The following is a 19,044-nucleotide window of genomic DNA, read 5'->3' as shown; positions in this document are numbered from 1 at the left end:
CATGTCTTGTGCTTTTGTTTCACAAACCATTTAAATGAATCTTTTTTTTTTTTTTTGAAACTTGCAGGCAATGAAAGTAAAAAGAAATATCACATATTTCTGCACTTGCGGAATAGAATGGCGACTCGGTTTTCAAAGTTTTATTACCTGGCAATGGCCTATCGCATGTTGTTCAAATGTGCCTGCTGCAGTTCAAATTTTGTTCCCCATCCTAACAGTGCAAAATGTCACATTTTATATCGGCCCTTCCACATGTGCTGCAGCTTTGCCAGCTGCTCACAGCCGCAAAGATGGCACATATTGGCAGACCTGGCAAAGGTATGACCACTGATCTCTGACAATTTGCTGGATCACCCAAGTGCGGCCATCTCACGGCAGCGTGCGGTGGCCGCACCGCATTTTTCGTTTTGCTAGCGTGGCAGCGTGCTAAAGACAAATTTTCTACTCGTTCGTCATCGCTTGCCGAAGACATTCTTTAAGATGCTGTGTGAGCCGTGATACTTGCCGTTGAAAACGCATGGAATGTTTTACGAAAGCGCAGCACCACAGGAAGAAGGCGCAACTCGTCGAACTCAAGTCTCGCCGGTCTCGCGGCATGATCAAAGCTTCCTTGGCACACCTTAGTGCTGCATCTCTGCCTTCGCACACTTGGATACCGATCAAGAATCGACACCGTGTGGACTTGTTTCACGAGTGCAATGTGTGTGAATATGTATGTGCCTCTGGATAAGCATTTTATAGGGATGGGCAAATATTCGGTTATTACGAATAGCCAAGCGAATTCTGTTCTATTCGGTATTCGCTTCGAATCAAATTGAAGTATTCGACAATATAGGATTATTCAACCTTTCTAGATACAGTCAAATTCGACTATATCGAACCCGTTTACATCCAATTATTCCTTACATCGAGAAATTTTTGTGCACAGTAATCTTACTGATAATATATAGCAAAAACAATCAAAAATGGCAGCCGCTACCGATATATCGAACTGCCAAGAGCGCCGTTTTGCTCTGCAAGCTGGCTTTCCCCCAACATGGGCGGCCGCATTGGGGGAAAACCAGCTTGCAGAGCACGCTGGCTTTTTTTTTTTTTTTTTTCCCCTCGGGCGGCCGCGTCGATTCGAAGAGAAAATATAGCTAGCGGAGAGAGGGTGCTCTATGCTCCCGCTCCGTCTCCAAAAGAGAATATTTTTTTCTTCAAAACAATTGACCCGGGGAAAAAAAATTAAGCTAGCTTGTTCTGCTAGCTGTCTTCCCCCAACGCATTCACCCTGTTGTAGGGGAAAGTCAACTTGCAGAGCAAAACGGCGCTCTTCAGGAGAAGGTGCTCCCCCTCGGACGTCCTCCGTGCTCTCGGAATACTCGTCGCTCATGCGCGAATACAGAAGGCAGCGGCCTCGGCATTTTGGAGTCCGTCGATAGCGTAGAAAAATGTTATCGCGGATGCAATGAAAAAAAAAGTAGAAGATGCAAGACTAGTTCATTGTGTAATATTTCAGCAGAAAATGGATTTTCGAGAGTCAAATTCATTGAAACGTTTATATCGAATTACCCGCTATATCAAACTGGTAGACGTTTTCTTGTGAGTTTGATATAAACGGGTTTGACTTACTCTGGCTTGGATTTCCGGCCAGGTGGCGCAAGCTTCCGACCATTTCGAGCTCCCGAACTTAATACACTTGAAATTAACAATTACAGTGCTTCCAATACCAAATAAGGGCAAATATAAAACTATAGTTTAAACATACCATGTGGTATTTGTTGCTTGTACTATTCGATTTGAAATTATTCGGCCAAAATCGCTATTCGCTTCGAATTCGATTCGGACCCAAAATCCTCTATTTGCCCATGCCTAGCATTTTACTTTACTCTTACAACTGTATTTGGAACTTGCAACACTCGCGGTCCAGAAACGATCTTCATCCAGTGGCAACAAAAGAGGTAGGGAGCTACGACAACGGCGACAGATTGCACACGACCATATGGGCCGCTCTTATAAACTTTTTATTGCGCCGTTTCATACTTTAGCGTTCGAAAACCTACCTTCCTCCACAGCATTGCTCTATTTGTGCTGTCATGTGGTTCATTTGAGTATAGATTAGGAGCATAGCCATGGTTAATCGTGCATAATAGCAACAACCAATTTATTATCCTCTTCTGCTGGCAACTTGCTGGAAAAGCTGGGCTATCTGGAGTGTTGAAACTGCTGGGCAATCCAGAAGACCTCTATGCGCAACACACGTTCAAAACTTTGCCACAACGTTGATTCTTGACAGGTATCCAAACGTGCACATCCACAGAGACGTAGCACTTCGGCGTGCCGAGGCAGCTTTATCACGCCGCGAGACCGGCAAGATTTGTGTTCGACGAGTTGTGCCTTTTCCCTGCGGTGCACGCGTCCCCTCTCCCATTTCTAGAGTATGCAGGCTCTCCTCCTCCCCCATTTCCGGGGAGAGGAGGAGAGCCTACGTACACTCAAAATGGGAGAGGGGACGCGGGACGTACCTTCTACTGCATTGCCAAGAAAAGTTGTCGCGGGGTATAGACGGCCGTCCGGTGGCTGCATTCGCGTGCACACGAATCAAACGTCAATAAGTAATTCTGCTCCAAGATAAAGAGAGAGAGAGAGAAAAAAAAAAAGATAGTTTATGTACTAAATATTTTACGCAGTAAGAACTAACAGTCATGAAAACCTGCGTTTAGGCTTCTCAGGCAAATCTTTATTTGCCTGGGAACTCAAATGGTGATTCGTCTATGATTCGCTCGATCAAGTATCTTAACAGTCCGGACGAATCAGATGTGCCCTAGTGCTGAGCGCGCGATCGACGCGCGGCTGACAGACTTCGCGCTCGACGGCCGTGGCTTGCTGCTACTTTTATTTCGCCGAGATCTGCCACAGCAAAGTTGCCCAGTCAATTGCAAAGCATTACAGCGCTTCAAGAAGCCAGTGGTCCAGTGGACGCAGAGCACGCAATAAAAAACAGATTTAATTGCAGAACACAGGAAACAACGCTGATATTGTCTTTTAAAAACCTGCAAACAAACCCGAACCGAAAGTCATGGCGGCCAGAAGTGGCCCGAATACCCTCTTTTTCTAAAGAAAAGCTACTGAGACTCTCTAGCTTATGTCGTGCACGCTGCCTTTATTTAGTACACAATTTCAATAAACTAGAATAGGTGTACAACTACCACTATTTTTTTTATATATAAAAAAGAAAAGAAGATTGGAACGGAAAAAAGTTAAGTTACCGGACACTGGTGGCACCTGGCGACGTTCCAGTAAAACAAGCGTCGCAGCAGGCCTAGGCAGAGCGGGCAGAGCATTAAAGATTAAAGTGTGTAAAGGTTGGAGGTGCGGTGGTGGTGGGTCTCTTTAAAATCGAACGGATACGATGACAGGAAAGATCTTGCACCCGAGTTCCTAGCTCTCCAAATTTCCCTGCCCCCCTGCGATGGAAAAGACGCCCGATCCCTGTTCCCAGTGCAACTCTTGGGAAACTGTGAGTGCGTTCCTCGCCCGCGTCGTTTGTTTTGAATCGCCCAAAGACCTTGAGGAGTAGTTCGCATCTCTCGCTGCTTCCTTGGGGAACGCTTGCGTCCTTATATAACCATGAGTCGTTACCGAAACGCTTTCTTTTTTATTTTTGCGCCGAGCGATCCGGAGGAAAGCATTCCTAACACCTGCAGCTTTTCTTGCGTCAGTTTATGATTGTCATCGGCGAGACAGCGGGCTGCGAAGGCACCTGGCCGTGTGCACGTTTTGATATAGTATTAAAAAAAAAAAAAAAAAAAAAAAAGGTAATAAAAAAAAAAAAAAGCATTGTCGGAATTACTATGATGTGGTTACACTCTGTTTAATGTCACACGTTTTTGAAGAGCCGAAGCGTTCGATGACTTTGTACTCGAACCGCGCGCGCGCCTGTCGAAGCATTGGTTCGTTGTCCTTCGACCAAAAACCCGGCCTTAGCTTGATACTTTGATTTGTTTTCGCAGTGTTGCTTGTGCTGTCACAACTCTCCGTACTTATGTGTTGCCTAACAGCGGAAATATATTGTCTATCGAGCTTGACATTGAGTGCACCATAAGAAATGACAAGAAGTGCAATTTAACTTAATCAGAAAGTCACATTCATCTTTTGTGTTGTGCGTTTCGCCGTTTAATTAGAAAAAAAAAACAAAAAAACTTTTACGTTTTTAGTTTGGTGAAGAAGGAAGAGCAGCAGAAGCTGTTCTTCCTTCTTCTTCCTTCACGCCGCCATCTATGAGCGACGGCGTCAACCAGCAAGCCGGTTGTCTAGTTGCCGCCGTCGCTCATAGCTGGTGGTAGCTGTCCAGAGGGTTATGTCGAGATTTATTTGGCCATGGACACGAAGCTGGGGAAACTAGCCCTTAACTGCTCCGCTTTAAAATAGAAACTGCTCGGGGACTTCGTTTTCTCGAGAAAGACTTGCATATACGTAAACCATTCTACAAGGTAATCGACCCCATGCGTAAAAGGGTGCCCCTAATGTCGTGCAAAGGAACAAAGACAGGCCGCCATGTTTAGGTCACTATAGCAGACAACACACGCCACAACGCTGTTGCTGCCTGGCATTTCACGCTTGCCGATGTGTAGTGTCATCTGGCCACGCCTGATGGCCAGAACGAGCTAGGTGCGCATGACCAGGAACTGCACATAGAGAATTGGGGCACGAAGAAGCAGGACGGTTCTAGCTGGACTCGAATGAAACGAGGAACCGCGATGCTTATGTACATTAGAGTGATGACATAAAACATGTTGTCAGAAATAGAGGAATTACGAGCATTCCCCACGTACAAGGAGGTAACGTCTGCTGCCTACAATGCAGCAAGATAAGCACTGCAGAAACTACTGGCGGTGTTGCTCATGATGAGGCAGAGAACTATGCGTGGCGAACTTGTAGTTCGCCTAATGTTCGCCTCTGCCTCATCATGTTCGCCACACGTGTGGCAAACGAAGGCAGGGTCGCGTCGCTCATGACGAGGCAGAAGGCTGCGTGTGGCAAAATATCATAAAATGACAACACAATGTTGCGATGCAACAGCACGATAGGGCTACACCTGATCGTGGAGGAAGCTGACCGAAACATGGTGATTTGCTATCCCATAATGCTGTGCAAATCGAAACTGACAAAAAGCCCACCATCGGGGAGTGCATTTGTGAAACGTGTCTATTCCATTTTAAGAAATTCCTTTTATAATGAGTGGCAAAAAAAAGAAAAATATTAATAAAAATGGTTTGCTTGTTTTTTAGGTGTATGCCTCATTAAAAAGGAAGATCTTCGATACAAGGTGAGACCCTTTATGCACACATATTTTAACATGTCGATATGCAAGGTGAATGCTTACAAAAGAAGTATAAATTTAAAATATGCGCCAACTAATTGAACAGCAAATGTTTACTTGGTACACATTTTCCGTGCCTCGACGGAGCGAACGCTGACGACGTTCGCTCCGTCGAGGCACGGAACATGTGTACACCGGCCGGGCAATATGAAGGTGAACACCTTACCTGGTTTCTTGCGTGTTTTACGGCTTCCTAAAGCTGTATTAACTCTCAACGTCTCAAATGGTATGTGGCTTGGGGTCTAAACTTTGCGTTCTAGCCCTCTTCTGGAACAGAGCTTGTTCCAAAACTTGCAGGAGCTTCAAAAACAAGAAGAGGGCTGTTCACCTTCATATTGCTCACGGATGTACCAAGTTTGTCTCCAAAACATCGCTGCGAAGCAGCACTCGATGCATTCTGTGTTACCACTGTCACTATGGTGCAGGGCGTTAGGAGAGTCTGGTCGAGTTCTTCAGTTTTTTAGTACACTTTGTTTTATAGTACAGTAAAACCTCATTATAAAGAAGTTGAAGGGGTGGTCGTAATTATTTCGTTATAACCATTTGTTTGTTATAGCCAATGTCCATTTCTTCCAACTATTCAAGCAAGGGGAATTATGATTGCTTTGTTATATCCATTAGTTTGTTATATCCCATTTTGTTATAACGAGGTTTTACTGTAGTATTTTGGCCTTGGACAAATGAAGCCAAAGTGTTAGAAATTGAATGCTAGCGTGCACAGAAACAAAACTTGTGTGGATAGAAAAATAGACCGGATGCTGCAATTTTAGGCCATACAGACAATAGACGAAACAACAGATGGATTTGGGAATTCCATTAAGCTTTACTCCGAGGCACATCAAAGGGGTCGTGAAACATTTTTCCGAAATTCCGAGCTATGTCTTTTTGGAATCCTTCTCCTTCATTATATAACCTAGATTGATTTGTTTGTAGTTGTCCGGATTTGTTTTCTAGCATAAAAAAGATAGTTTCAGTTTCTTGAGAAGCTTTCCTCTCAGGTTCTACAAATGTGCCATAACAGATTACCCACAAAGAATTTTTGTTGCCTGTACAAGATGGCAGCGTAGACTGGACTTGATGGGTGAAGCCAGAACATCGAATTTAGGTTTCGAGCCGTACGCCGACACCGCATGTTGTTTGTGCTGCCGTACATTGTGCTACAGAGGAAATTACTCGCAACTTCAATCTGTCGAGCCTCGTCCTGGTACAACTGTCAAGTGGCGAGCCGCAAATACATTCTTGCTTCGACCAGAAAGTTGCTGATCTGCTCCCAGAGAAAGGACAAGGGGGCCGGAAGTATAAGTGAAATGAGTTGCCTTTGCGTTCTTGAGAAGCGGCATGTCGATTTACTGCCGAGGAAGATCGCGATAAAGAAAAATGAATGAAAAACTTGCGACCAGAAATCTGGTCGTGGGAAAACTACCAGTGCAACGTTCTAGGACTACACCCACGAAAATAAACGGCTTAAACACAGATGTGCTGATAGTCGAAAAGGTCTTGCACGTCCCTTGCTAATTTCGAATCCTCTTGGGATTGTAATTTTTTATTGCTTCACTTTGTTTTATTAAAATTATCATTTACAATTGCGTTCCACAACCGCATTCCACGACGAATGGGAGCCGCAACGGGACAAGCGGCATGGTTGCGACGATAATCAATTGACAGAAGACCCGGAGGTGTTTGAAACCGAAACTCTATTGTAGTCACGTGATGTGGTTGCATCCAACTAATACAGAGTGCCAGTAAATAACTCGATGCTTTTATCGTTCCCAATTTATTATTTGAAGATTAAAAAAAAAGTTTAATATCTGTTCTACCTTTTTAAATAGCTACCGCGACGTTTTGTTGCTCGTGCTGCTGTATGGCGTCACATGGTCGTTTTAGACAGTCCAAAAAACACAATTTGTAAACGTGCTTTATTAAATGCAGAGGCAGTATTTTGCTGTAATTAATTATTTATTTATTTATTTATCCAATACCCGCAGTGCCTTTCGGCATTACAGCGGGGGGGTTACATACGCCAAACATTACTTGAATACACACAAGCAGGCTTCTTGTGAAGTACAGTTCGGTTAAACGACGGCAAGAGTACTTATACTCGAGAATCAACGTCTTTGCAGTTCAATAAACATTTTTAAAAAATCGGCAGTTAATTTTTTTTATAACCCCTTTAAATATAATCATTTCATTATTTATGTATGTAATATCCCGACAGATAGCCCACCTAAATCGAGAGAAAATTGGGTGAAAATAAGGAATATAAGCTTTCTATGTGCAATCAAAAAAGTAAAAAAAAAAAAAAGCTGTTTTTCGATTACCACTATGTGTCTGTCAAACATGTTGTCGCGGCGAGGAGCAATGGAGCAAAGATGACTGTTGAAGAATTAAAAACAGCGTGCCCAGGTCTTCACCCTACTGCAATGACTGTACCTCCCAGTCAGCAATGCTTGCTTATAAGCTTCCATAGCTTATAAGCGAGCATTGCTTATAAGCTATGGGCGAGCATTGCTTATAAGCGCTTTATCAAACGTCCGCGCCCTTCGTACGAAGGCTCCTATTTTTTTTCATAACGTTGTTCTAGGTGATTACAATATCATTTCTTTAAGTGAAACTTGGTTAAATAGCTCATTTGCGTCCCTGGACTATTTCCCTCCCGAATACACAGTGTCTCGTGGGGATCGAGATCACGAAAAACTTTTCGTTAAATTCGGTGGTGGAGTACTAATAGCAGTCAAGAAACATTTAGGGGCTATTCGCCGGTTTGATCTCGAATTCGAGTGTGAGTCCGTTTGGATTGAAATACGTCTTCGTGATAACAATAGCTTACTTACAGGCACTTTTTATTTTCCTCCTAATGTCAACGGATCTAAGTTTTCTGACCAATTAGGTATGCTAGGGGATAAATTGGATGTGGATCAACATCGTATACTCATACTTGGTGATTTCAATATTTTTGAAATAAACTGGAATTTGGTACGTCCTGTACTGTCTGCTCATAGTGCATCATTTAAAGCGAATGCCCTTTTTTCATTTGTTAACCTTCTCGGATTTACCCAAATGGACAATCTTCATAACTCAGCAGGACATGTGCTCGATCTGGCCTTGGCCAACTTTCCTATCGACAGCTTGATGTCTGTTTCCAATCCGCTTGTTTTACCGGGTGTTTGACACATTCCTTTTTCTGCTTCCTTTATGATTTTTGTGGGGAAAGTAAAGCACAAAAACCGTGATTCGCTTGCTTTCTCAAGAGGCGATTACTTTGGCCTTTATCATTGTTTAGATAATGCAGATTGGGCTTCCATAGATAGTATGACCGATGTAAATCGTGCCGTTGAACTGTTCACAAACTATATCGTAGATGCACTTGAAAGTTCCGTGCCCAAAAAGGCATCCTTACACAAGTCGTTATCTGCTCCGGTACTCCAAGGAGCTTAGATCAGTTCTAAGAAAAAAATTGCATTATCATAGGAAATATAAAGTTGCGAAATCTGTTTTTTGGTACCTAAAATTTTCTGAGTCGCGTTGTTGAAGACATTGTTGAAGCGTGATAAAATATAATGCCATGAGTCAGTAGAGTGCAGCTTAAATCGTGACCCAATGCTTTTCTGGCAATATGTAAAGGATCGCACAACTACAACTTCGTCATCAATAAACATAGCTGACTCGTTAGATGATGTGCTGCCTGAGCCCGAAGATGTGTCAAATGCATTCGCGAGTTAGTTTTCTTCGGTTTATTCTTGCGGTCAAACTGGACTGCCTGTGCATGGCGTCAGCGATAATGCCAGTGATCACCTGTCACTTCTATCTTTTGAAATTACTGATATTGAACTTGCTATCAGGAAACTGAAGCCAAAGTTATCAGTTGCATTTGACGGCATTCCAAGCTTCATTGTTAAAGGATGCTCCTCTATTTTTGCGCCCGTCTTAACGCATATTTTTAACTTGTCGTTGCAGAGCCTTACATTTCCTTCCCTGTGGAAGTGCTCTATTACTGTGCCAGTACATAAGAATGGCAGAATGGATGACGTAAAAAATTACAGACCTGTGTCGTTACTATCTCCCTTTGCTAAGGTCTATGAAATTGTTTTATTTGAGCGCATTTCAAACTTTTTTAAGCATAAGATAAGCCGTTCACACACGGCTTCATGCGGGTAAGGTCTGTTGAGACAAATCTGGTGTATTTTTTCAAATTTTGTTTCGCCTATTGTGTGTCAACGTGGACAGGTAGACATTGTATATTTTGATCTCTCTAAGGCTTTTGGCCTGGTAGACCATTCGCCCCTTGCACACAAACTAGAATCCTACGGCGTGAGTACCTTATGTTTTTTCTTCGGGTGTGCCACAAGGCTCCATACTTGGGCCGATCTTTCAATGTTTTTATTAATGATTTGAGCTCGATCATTCTTAATTCGGTCGTCTTGCAATATGCAGATGATGTCAAGTTGTTGAGGCAGATCATAACCTTGGAAGACTGTGAAAAACTTACAAAGGATGTTAGGCGTGTGTGCAGTTTGTGTCGTCAGAACATGCTAACGCTCAATCCTTTTAAACCCGTTATGTCTTTGTCTAGAAAGGTAGAAAAAATTAACTTTTGTTTCCAGATTGGCAATGATCCTCTGCAAAGAGTCGAGTGCACGCGTGATCTTGGTGTATATATAGACTCTTCGTTATACTTTACTGTACATGTTAACAACCTTATAAATGGCTCTTTGCGTAAGCTGGGAGTAATTTCTAGAATCACGCATGAGTTCTCCATATCAACCTGTATTTTTTGGTTATATTTCTCGTTAATCCAGACCAAGTTGGAGTTTTCCTCTGCAGTCTGGAATTGTATTAGTGCTACGAGCCAAGAGATGCCATTGAAAATGTTCAAAAGCGTTTTTTTCGAATTGTTTACAATCATTACATTGGTCATACTGTTTATTATTCTTATGCGAGGCTCTTGGAACGATGCAAATGCCCTACTTTGAGTTCCAGACGGCGTGAGTGCGATCTTGTTTTCTTGTATAAATATAATTCATGGTATAATTGATTGCCCAGATTTCACATCTGCTATTAATATTCACGTTCTGAGTCGAGTTTTGCGAGTTTCTCCAACTGTCCATGTTAATCACATCATCCAAACCAGTCCCATGACCCGTATTCAACACTTCTACAATACCCTCAGGGGAGCAAGTATTGATGTTTTTAACCCAAATTTTGTAGCTTTTAAGACTTTTGTAACTAGCCTGTGAACATTTTGTTGTGCATCATTACCAAGGTGTCAAGCTGTTCATGAGCACAGAAAATAAACAAATGAATGAATGAATGAATGAATAGCTACCTAGACGCATTTACGCCAAGGTCATCATTGATCCGAACACTACGAGCACTAGCAGTGGGTTATCTTCGGTGTTTAGAAGAAAATAGCAAATCAAAAATAGCGATGGGTTACCTTTCAGGGGTAAGGCATCTCCACGGGTTTTGCAGTACAAGATTTGTATGGGTCCTGGAACACGAAATTGCCATTTTAGGTAGTCCTCAATATCCCCCTCCAAACTTTTGTAAGAATGTAACAACAGTCAAATTTCGTTAATTTAAACTCGAGGGGGACCGAAATTTTGTTTGAATAAAGCGAAGTTTGAATTACTGGGAGTTTCCTCCCATAGATACGCATAGGATGGGAGCAGCATGTTAGATTGAATTATCCGTAAGTTTGAATGAAGAGAGTTTGAATTAATGAGGTTCGACTATCCAAACATGCATAGATTGCTTTGTGCTTTATGTGCCACACAACCAAAAAGCTTGTAGAAAGATGAAGTAGCATGAGGCTCCGATTCCTGGTGCCATTTGCTTTGTCGCTTGGCAGCACTTGGCAGCATACACTGTGTATCAACTCCCATGGGAAGCCACACTGAAAATGTCAGTCATGTCACTTAAAAAGAGGAACAAAGAAGCTTGTTTATCCACTTGTTTTTGCTAAAGGGCAAACATGGCTGACGACATTTGTGTGAGACATTTTGACTTCCTTTTCGTTTTTGTATTTCAGCTTGCTTATCGAGAAGTACAAGAAGGTCAACGATGATATCCTTTTTTGCACCGATGTTAACTATTTGTGTGTATGTGTGTTTGCTTACGTATAGGCTGTAGTCTTTCAGGTTTTAAACGAAAATCGCCAATAGACATTTGTTGCTAAGATCACCAATTTCTGAAAATTTATGCACCAGCTAGGACTGTTTTTGTCCAGACTCTCCCCGCTTAAACTTAAACGTTTTTCACGAGAGTTTTCATAGATAATCACCATCTTTAGCGTCCGTCCTTAGTCACGAAAATGCATCGATATTTGAAAAATAAATAAACATTGATAAACATCTGCCGAATTTTCTTATAGCGAGTTCGTTTCACGGCACTCGTGCCCACGCGTGCCCACTCGCAGCGTGGAACGGGTTCGTTTCGGCCGGCACTCCACGAGTGGTTGCACTCTCCGAGTTCGTTTCAGCGCTGACACCCCACGCGTGCGTGCACTCGCTGCACCGAGAAAATCGGGAGTGCGCCAAAATGCAATCCCGTCATGCCTCGCTCCGGCGGGGCCGGCGAGGAGCGGGAGCAGACGACGAGGGTTCGTCTGCTACGATATGTCCCGGAACCGAACGGAAAAAAAGTAGATTTTCTGATAGAAATCGCGTCCCGCGGGCCACGAAATCAAACGCGAGCTTGAATTGTGAGCGTCTGCTGTTTCCCGAAGAAAGCAATTGACAACCCGTGATTTATTTGCAGGTTTTAGATCGCTCTGTTGCCGTACAAACGCTGAAATATACCAGTGTGTAAAGGAATGCTCAGAACAAACGTAACAGCGGCCCCCGAGATATCTATCACCATCCGTGTGCGGGGAAAAAATTTAACATTTGTCGACAAAGCTCCCCCAGCAGAAACCTCCGACTGCTCAATAAGCATCAGAGAAAGCTAAAGATGGTAACTTTACCCGAGGATTGGGCAACATCATCATGTTTAACATTTACCTACGTCAGCTAACTTGCCCCGTCGTATTTTGTTCGAGAATGTTCTCGTTCTCGACGCCCTCACCAAGGCTAATATCTGATCCACCTATAATGACGATCCAAATAGAAAGTCCCAGTTTTGCTGGATATTCCAACAGGCTAGTTTTAAGCCGCACCCTTTCAGCGGTTCACGCATAATACCATGTTCAAACGGATCATGCTTGTGCTCGGACAGCATCATCAGGTTTCTTCAGTGTAAACGGTTATAAGGATTGAAAGATCGCAACCAGCTGCTTTGTAGACAGCTGGTTGCGGAAATTTACGCCGTCTGTAACTATCTCTGCGGCAGCCGAGCTGCTTGAAGTCATCGCAACTATAAACTACAGGTTGCAGCGACCAACGTCCCTAGATAAACGTTGGTAGCGACTGCATTCTCGCATTCCCACGCATTACTCCGATCAGAAAGGCGCTAGTTTCGGTTTAAAGTCGGTACCTTTTCTACAACATAGATGGCGGCAGAATCAGTCTTCTGCACTCGGTGCATTTGGCGAGTTCGTTTGAGTCCAGTTTTCCGTGCAACAGTCTGAGAGTGCGATGCATTCTGGGAGAGAACTCGAACGGTGCCAGTGCGTGTGAAACGAACTCGCTATTATAAATAAATAATAGAAAGTCTATGGCCTACTTGAAGGGGCACTAGAGTGTATTTGGGATCATCTTTTTGTGGTGCGAGCTCAATCTACACATCTAAAGCATCCTAGAAAACCAAAATTACGGTCACGTACGTTACCTTTTATCGCGACACGCCTTTTTTGTGAGATATACCGCAACACTTTTTTTTAGATATCTCAGAAACCAACTAACTAGATGTGTTTACGCCAAGGTCATCATTGATCTAATCACTATGATTACAAAACAAGTAAATATATATATATAGATTAAAAAAAAAGCAAATCATGCCAAAAATAGGGTGGGTTACCTTTCGGCAGTGGGGCATTTCTTGGAATTTTACGGTAGGTCACCTGAAGTGAGATCATGTGACATCAATTTTCCTACTATATTTAGGGGGGGAAATAAATTGGTATATAGGTCAATGTTCTTAGCTCTATTGGTTGACAAGCTCTACAGAAAAGCGGCGTTCGAAAACGGTTCTTTTTGTTGCCTGCATTCGATCAAGTGTGGGCGGATAGTGTTCCTAGCGGCACCAGCGTCAACGCCTTCACGGGCAACAGGAAACGACGGTTCTCGAACGACACTGTTTTTGCGCCAACTTTGTCACAAACTCTATGTTCATCATAAAAACCAAAATTGAATCGCTTTCCACAAAAGGTAACATGCATCTGACGTTCCACCTGTTCTGCCATGTCTGTCCGTAGGGTGGGCTAATAGTGTAGCAAGCGCCACCGGGCGCACGCGCCACGAAAAGGTGCCAGGGCCTGCTTGCTGGAAACAGCGTCTCAGCTGAGACCGGGTGAAAGAGAGCACTGCAAAGGCTGGGGTGCGCAAGCGTCTTAAGACGCGGTTTGAGTCCCCGCTCAGCTCGTGCGCTGGCTTTGGCAGTGCTTTCTTGCACCCAGTCTCAGCTGAGACGCTGTTTGTAGCAAGCCAGACCAAGCATTCTAGGAAGCTTGTCAACTGAGCTTGATCTAGTGGCGGTGATGTAGGTCTCGTGACGTCAGGCCACATGACGTCAATTTCCCTTGGTAGGTTTAGCATGGAGACTGAATTGGTGTATAAGTCATGTGACTTCGATCTTGTGACGTCAATTTCTCCGCTAAATTTAAACTGGCAGGCAAGGGCTGACAGACAGAATATTTGGATTAGGGAGTTTGCCAAAAACAAATTGCCAGTGGTTGGATCTAAATTCACAACCTCTTGAGCTTTGCTGGGCTTTCTCTTCAGAAGCTCAAATCTGTGGAGTTTTTAACTGCAACACAAGGAAGGGTAAGTGCTCAGAAAGAATCTGGAGGAATATGCCACCATGCGTAACGTTCAGGAAGCTCTGTGTAGATGACAGCTTGTAGTGTATCTTGGAACCTGCAACTGTAGTAGGAGTAGAAAGGGAAACACATACTGTAAACAACCTTATTTTTGCGGGCTCAATATTTCATGAATTTTTTTGATGGACGTGTTTGGGGAATAAATTTATGGAGAATGATTCATAATTATTTACAGCGCGACTGGGACAAGGACAGACAGAGGAGAAAACACAGGACAGGCGAGTTGGTAAGAGTTCAATTATGAACTCTTACCAACTCGCCCAATTGTCCATTTTGCTATGGAGAACGATATTTCACGATTGGGACTTGCGTGCCATGTTTTCGAGATCATGGGGTGATATATTCGCGTGATCAATGTCTTTCAATATATTTCAAATCATGAAGTTAGGTTCTCGCAAAAATGAGGTTGTTAACAATAGTCTGACAGAAAAAAGGAGCAGGGATTGCTTTATTTTTTCTTCATTGGTTTTTGGGGTTCCAGGCTTTCTGGCAGTTTTATGCACCACTTTGTAAATGGCCACTGATTCTGCCTATAGTTTTCAGTAAAGGTGCATTCATTGGTTCCCCTTCCCCCAGTATGAAGAGAACTGGTGCTTTTCCATATCTCTATACTTATCAAATGTTTTTTGTGACTAGGTAGATAATGCGATGGAATGATGAAAATCAACAATTATTATGTGTGCTCTTCTGCATACATGTCAGTTAAAAAGGCATGCTGCTAAAGATCCTACACGCTGAGATGGATGGGGATTTTAAATGGTTTCTTGGAGATGTAGATGCCAAAGATATAAAATTAAACTCGTAGTGCAAACAGTGGCTTAAGACCTTTTTTTTCTTCTTTCCTTAGCAAATGCACACTGTTTTATTGTCTAAGCTATGCAAGTGCCGTTTATCACAAAGTTGCACACATGTTGGCACTGGGCATGCACAGTGACCTATTTGTGAACCTGTAATGCCGCTACATGTGCTCATTGCCGACACCTGTGCTGCTAGTTAGTGATCGCTGTGCTCATCATAATTTTCTCGTTCTGGTGATTAGACACTTTGTACACTTGTATCTACAGTTCCTTAACCCTATGGTTTCACATAATGGCTGCCTGAACAAAAAGGTGGCAGAGCTTAACATCCTGTCCCAGTCTTTAAGGGCGGACTGTACGCGGTACGAACAGGAGCTCTGCAATGCTCTGCAGGAGCAGGAACCTTTGAAGCAAGTAAGCCAGTATATCCATCCTCAACTCCCTGTTTTTGGCACGGTGACATTTGGAAGCACGATTTCTGCACTCTCTTCTCTTTTGCCTGGTCCAGCGGTGCGCCTCTCTGCAGGCAGAGACGGCGCAGCACAAAATACAGAAGACTGCCTTGGAGACGACGTTGGAGAGCTGCAAGGTCAGTTGTTTGCCGTTAGTATTGCATTCTTCAACAGTAAAAAGTGAAATTTGAGGTCGTCTTTTTATGGTGCAGACTGAACCTGCATGCTTCAAGCGATACAGGCTGTTTAATTTAAATTTGAATAGATAAGAGACACCTAGGCACTTGATGAGCTGTGAATGCGAAAGCATGCCGCCTGCTATGTATTGCTTCCGCCTCGCGTTGTCGAAGGGCCTCGTCCTCTTGCTGCCTGACACGCTTTGAATCGCGATACGCTTTCACATCACGCTTTCGAAAGGCTTTGTTCTGTCTCCTAGCATGTTGCGCCACTGCTCGTTCCGCCCGCCATGTATTTAGAGACTTGACAACGATGGTAGATTTCGCTGCCCGCCTCTTCACTCGTGCTGCGTTATTCTGCTCCCTTAGTTCATCTGGGGTGTACTTGCGTGGACGTGCAGGTTGCTCTACTGCCAAGGTTGCACCCGTCGATAATGTAGATGCTTGAGGTGCCGCCATGTTCGTCGGTGTTGAGAGGAGCAAATGCGACCGGGCGAGATGCGACAGTGTTCCTTTTACCGCCACGCTGCCGGCGCGGGGTCCGCAGCGCCATGGGGCGGCATTCCTTGAAACTGCGACGCGCGCCAGCCAATGGGAGCCTCGTTCTATGAAACTAAGACGCGCGCTAGCCAATGGGAGCCTCGTTCTATGAAACTATGACGCGCGCAAGCCAATGGGAGCCTCGTTCTATTAAACTATGACGCGCACCAGCCAATGGGAGCGTCGTTCTATGAAACTGCGACGCGCGCCAGCCAATGGGAGCCTCGTTCTATGAAACTATGACGTGCGCCAGCCAATGGGAGCCTCGTTCTATGAAACTATGACGCGCGCCAGCCAATGGGAGCCTCGTTCTTTGAAACTGACGCGTGCCAGCCAATGGGAGCCTCGTTCTATGAAACTATGACGCGTGCCAGCCAATGGGAGCCTCATTCTATTAAACTATGACGCGCGCCAGCCAATGGGAGCCTCGTTCTATGAAACTATGACGCGCGCCAGCCAATGGGAGCCTCGTTCTATTAAACTATGACGCGCACCAGCCAATGGGAGCCCTGTCTATGAAACTGCGACGCGCGCCAGCCAATGGGAGCCTCGTTCTATGAAACTATGACGCGCGCCAGCCAATGGGAGCCTCGTTCTATGAAACTATGACGCGTGCCAGCCAATGGGAGCCTCATTCTATTAAACTATGACGCGCGCCAGCCAATGGGAGCCTCATTCTATTAAACTATGACGCGTGCCAGCCAATGGGAGCCTCGTTCTATGAAACTATGACGCGTGCCAGCCAATGGGAGCCTCATTCTATTGAACTATGACGTGCGCCAGCCAATGGGAGCCTCGTTCTATGAAACTATGACGCGTGCCAGCCAATGGGAGCCTCGTTCTATGAAACTATGACGCGTGCCAGCCAATGGGAGCCTCATTCTATTAAACTATGACGCGCGCCGGCCAATGGGAGCCTCGTTCTATGAAACTATGACGCGTGCCAGCCAATGGGAGCCTCGTTCTATAAAACTATGACGCGCGCCAGCCAATGGGAGCCTCGTTCTATGAAACTATGATGCGCGCCAGCCAATGGGAGCCTCGTTCTATTAAACTATGACGCGCGCCAGCCAATGGGAGCCTCGTTCTATAAAACTATGACGCGTGCCAGCCAATGGGAGCCTCATTCTATTAAACTATGACGCGCGCCAGCCAATGGGAGCCTCGTTCTATCAAACTATGACGCGCACCAGCCAATGGGAGCCTCATTCTATTAAACTATGACGCGCGCCAGCCAATGGGAGCCTCGTTCTATGAAACTATGACGCGTGCTAGCCAATGGGAGCCTCGTTCTATGAAACTATGACGCGTGCCAGCCAATGGGAGCCTCATTCTATTAAACTATGACGCGCACCAGCCAATGGGAGCCTCGTTCTAGTAAACTATGACGCGCGCCAGCCAATGGGAGCCTCGTTCTATTAAACTATGACGCGCACCAGCCAATGGGAGCCTCGTTCTATTAAACTATGACGCGCGCCAGCCAATGGGAGCCTCGTTCTATGAAACTATGACGTGCGCCAGCCAATGGGAGCCTCGTTCTATGAAACTATGACGCGCACCAGCCAATGGGAGCCTCGTTCTATTAAACTATGACGCGCACCAGCCAATGGGAGCCTCGTTCTATTAAACTATGACGCGCGCCAGCCAATGGGAGCCTCATTCTATTAAACTATTACGCACGCCAGCCAATGGGAGCCTCGTTCTATGAAACTATGACGCGCGCCAGCCAATGGGAGCCTCGTTCTATGAAACTATGACGCGCGCCAGCCAATGGGAGCCTCGTTTTATGAAACTATGACGCGTGCCAGCCAATGGGAGCCTCGTTCTATGAAACTATGACGCGTGCCAGCCAATGGGAGCCTTGTTCTATGAAACTATGACGCGTGCAAGCCAATGGGAGCCTCATTCTATTAAACTATGACGCGCGGCAGCCAATTGGAGCCTTGTTCTATGAAACTATGACGTGCGCCAGCCAATGGGAGCCTCGTTCTATGAAACTATGACGCGCGCCAGCCAATGGGAGCCTCGTTCTATTAAACTATGACGCACGCCAGCCAATGGGAGCCTCGTTCTATGAAACTATGACGCGTGCCAGCCAATGGGAGCCTCGTTCTATGAAACTATGACGCGTGCCAGCCAATGGGAGCCTCATTCTATTAAACTATGACGCGCGCCAGCCAATGCCTCGTTCTATGAAACTATGACGCGCGCCAGCCAATGGGAGCCTCGTTCTATGAAACGATGACGCGCGCCAGCCAATGGGAGCCTCGTTCTATAAAACTATGACGCGCGCCAGCCAATGGGAGCCTCGTTCTATGAAACTATGACGCGCGCCAGCCAATGAGAGCCTCGTTCTATGGAACTATGACGCACGCCAGCCAATGGGAGCCTCGTTCTATGAAACTATGACGCGCGCCAGCCAATGGGAGCCTCGTTCTATTAAACTATGACGCGCACCAGCCAATGGGACCCTCGTTCTATGAAACTATGACGTGCGCCAGCCAATGGGAGCCTCGTTCTATTAAACTATGACGCGCGCCAGCCAATGGGAGCCTCGTTCTATGAAACTATGACGCGTGCCAGCCAATGGGAGCCTCGTTCTATGAAACTATGACGCGTGCCAGCCAATGGGAGCCTCATTCTATTAAACTATGACGCGCGCCAGCCAATGCCTCGTTCTATGAAACTATGACGCGCGCCAGCCAATGGGAGCCTCGTTCTATGAAACGATGACGCGCGC

General features: G+C 45.0%; 1 protein-coding gene across 1 annotated transcript in view; it reads left to right on the top strand.

Annotated features, from left to right (window-relative positions):
* Window positions 1-3,364: 3,364 nt before the first annotated feature.
* Window positions 3,365-19,044, top strand: part of LOC8028198 (titin homolog) — a 74,695-nt gene continuing 59,015 nt past the window's right edge. The window contains exons 1-5 of the mRNA XM_029994853.4: window positions 3,365-3,502; window positions 5,274-5,311; window positions 11,394-11,428; window positions 15,426-15,550; window positions 15,645-15,725. Of these exons, the coding sequence (XP_029850713.2) occupies window positions 3,455-3,502; window positions 5,274-5,311; window positions 11,394-11,428; window positions 15,426-15,550; window positions 15,645-15,725 (327 nt within the window). The 5' untranslated portion in view covers window positions 3,365-3,454. The remainder of the gene's footprint in view (window positions 3,503-5,273; window positions 5,312-11,393; window positions 11,429-15,425; window positions 15,551-15,644; window positions 15,726-19,044) is intronic.

The sequence above is a fragment of the Ixodes scapularis genome, unplaced genomic scaffold, assembly GCF_016920785.2.
Source record: "Ixodes scapularis isolate PalLabHiFi unplaced genomic scaffold, ASM1692078v2 PGA_scaffold44__24_contigs__length_19508400, whole genome shotgun sequence".
NCBI lineage: Eukaryota > Metazoa > Arthropoda > Arachnida > Ixodida > Ixodidae > Ixodes > Ixodes scapularis.
This window is presented reverse-complemented; position numbering and strand designations above follow the sequence as displayed.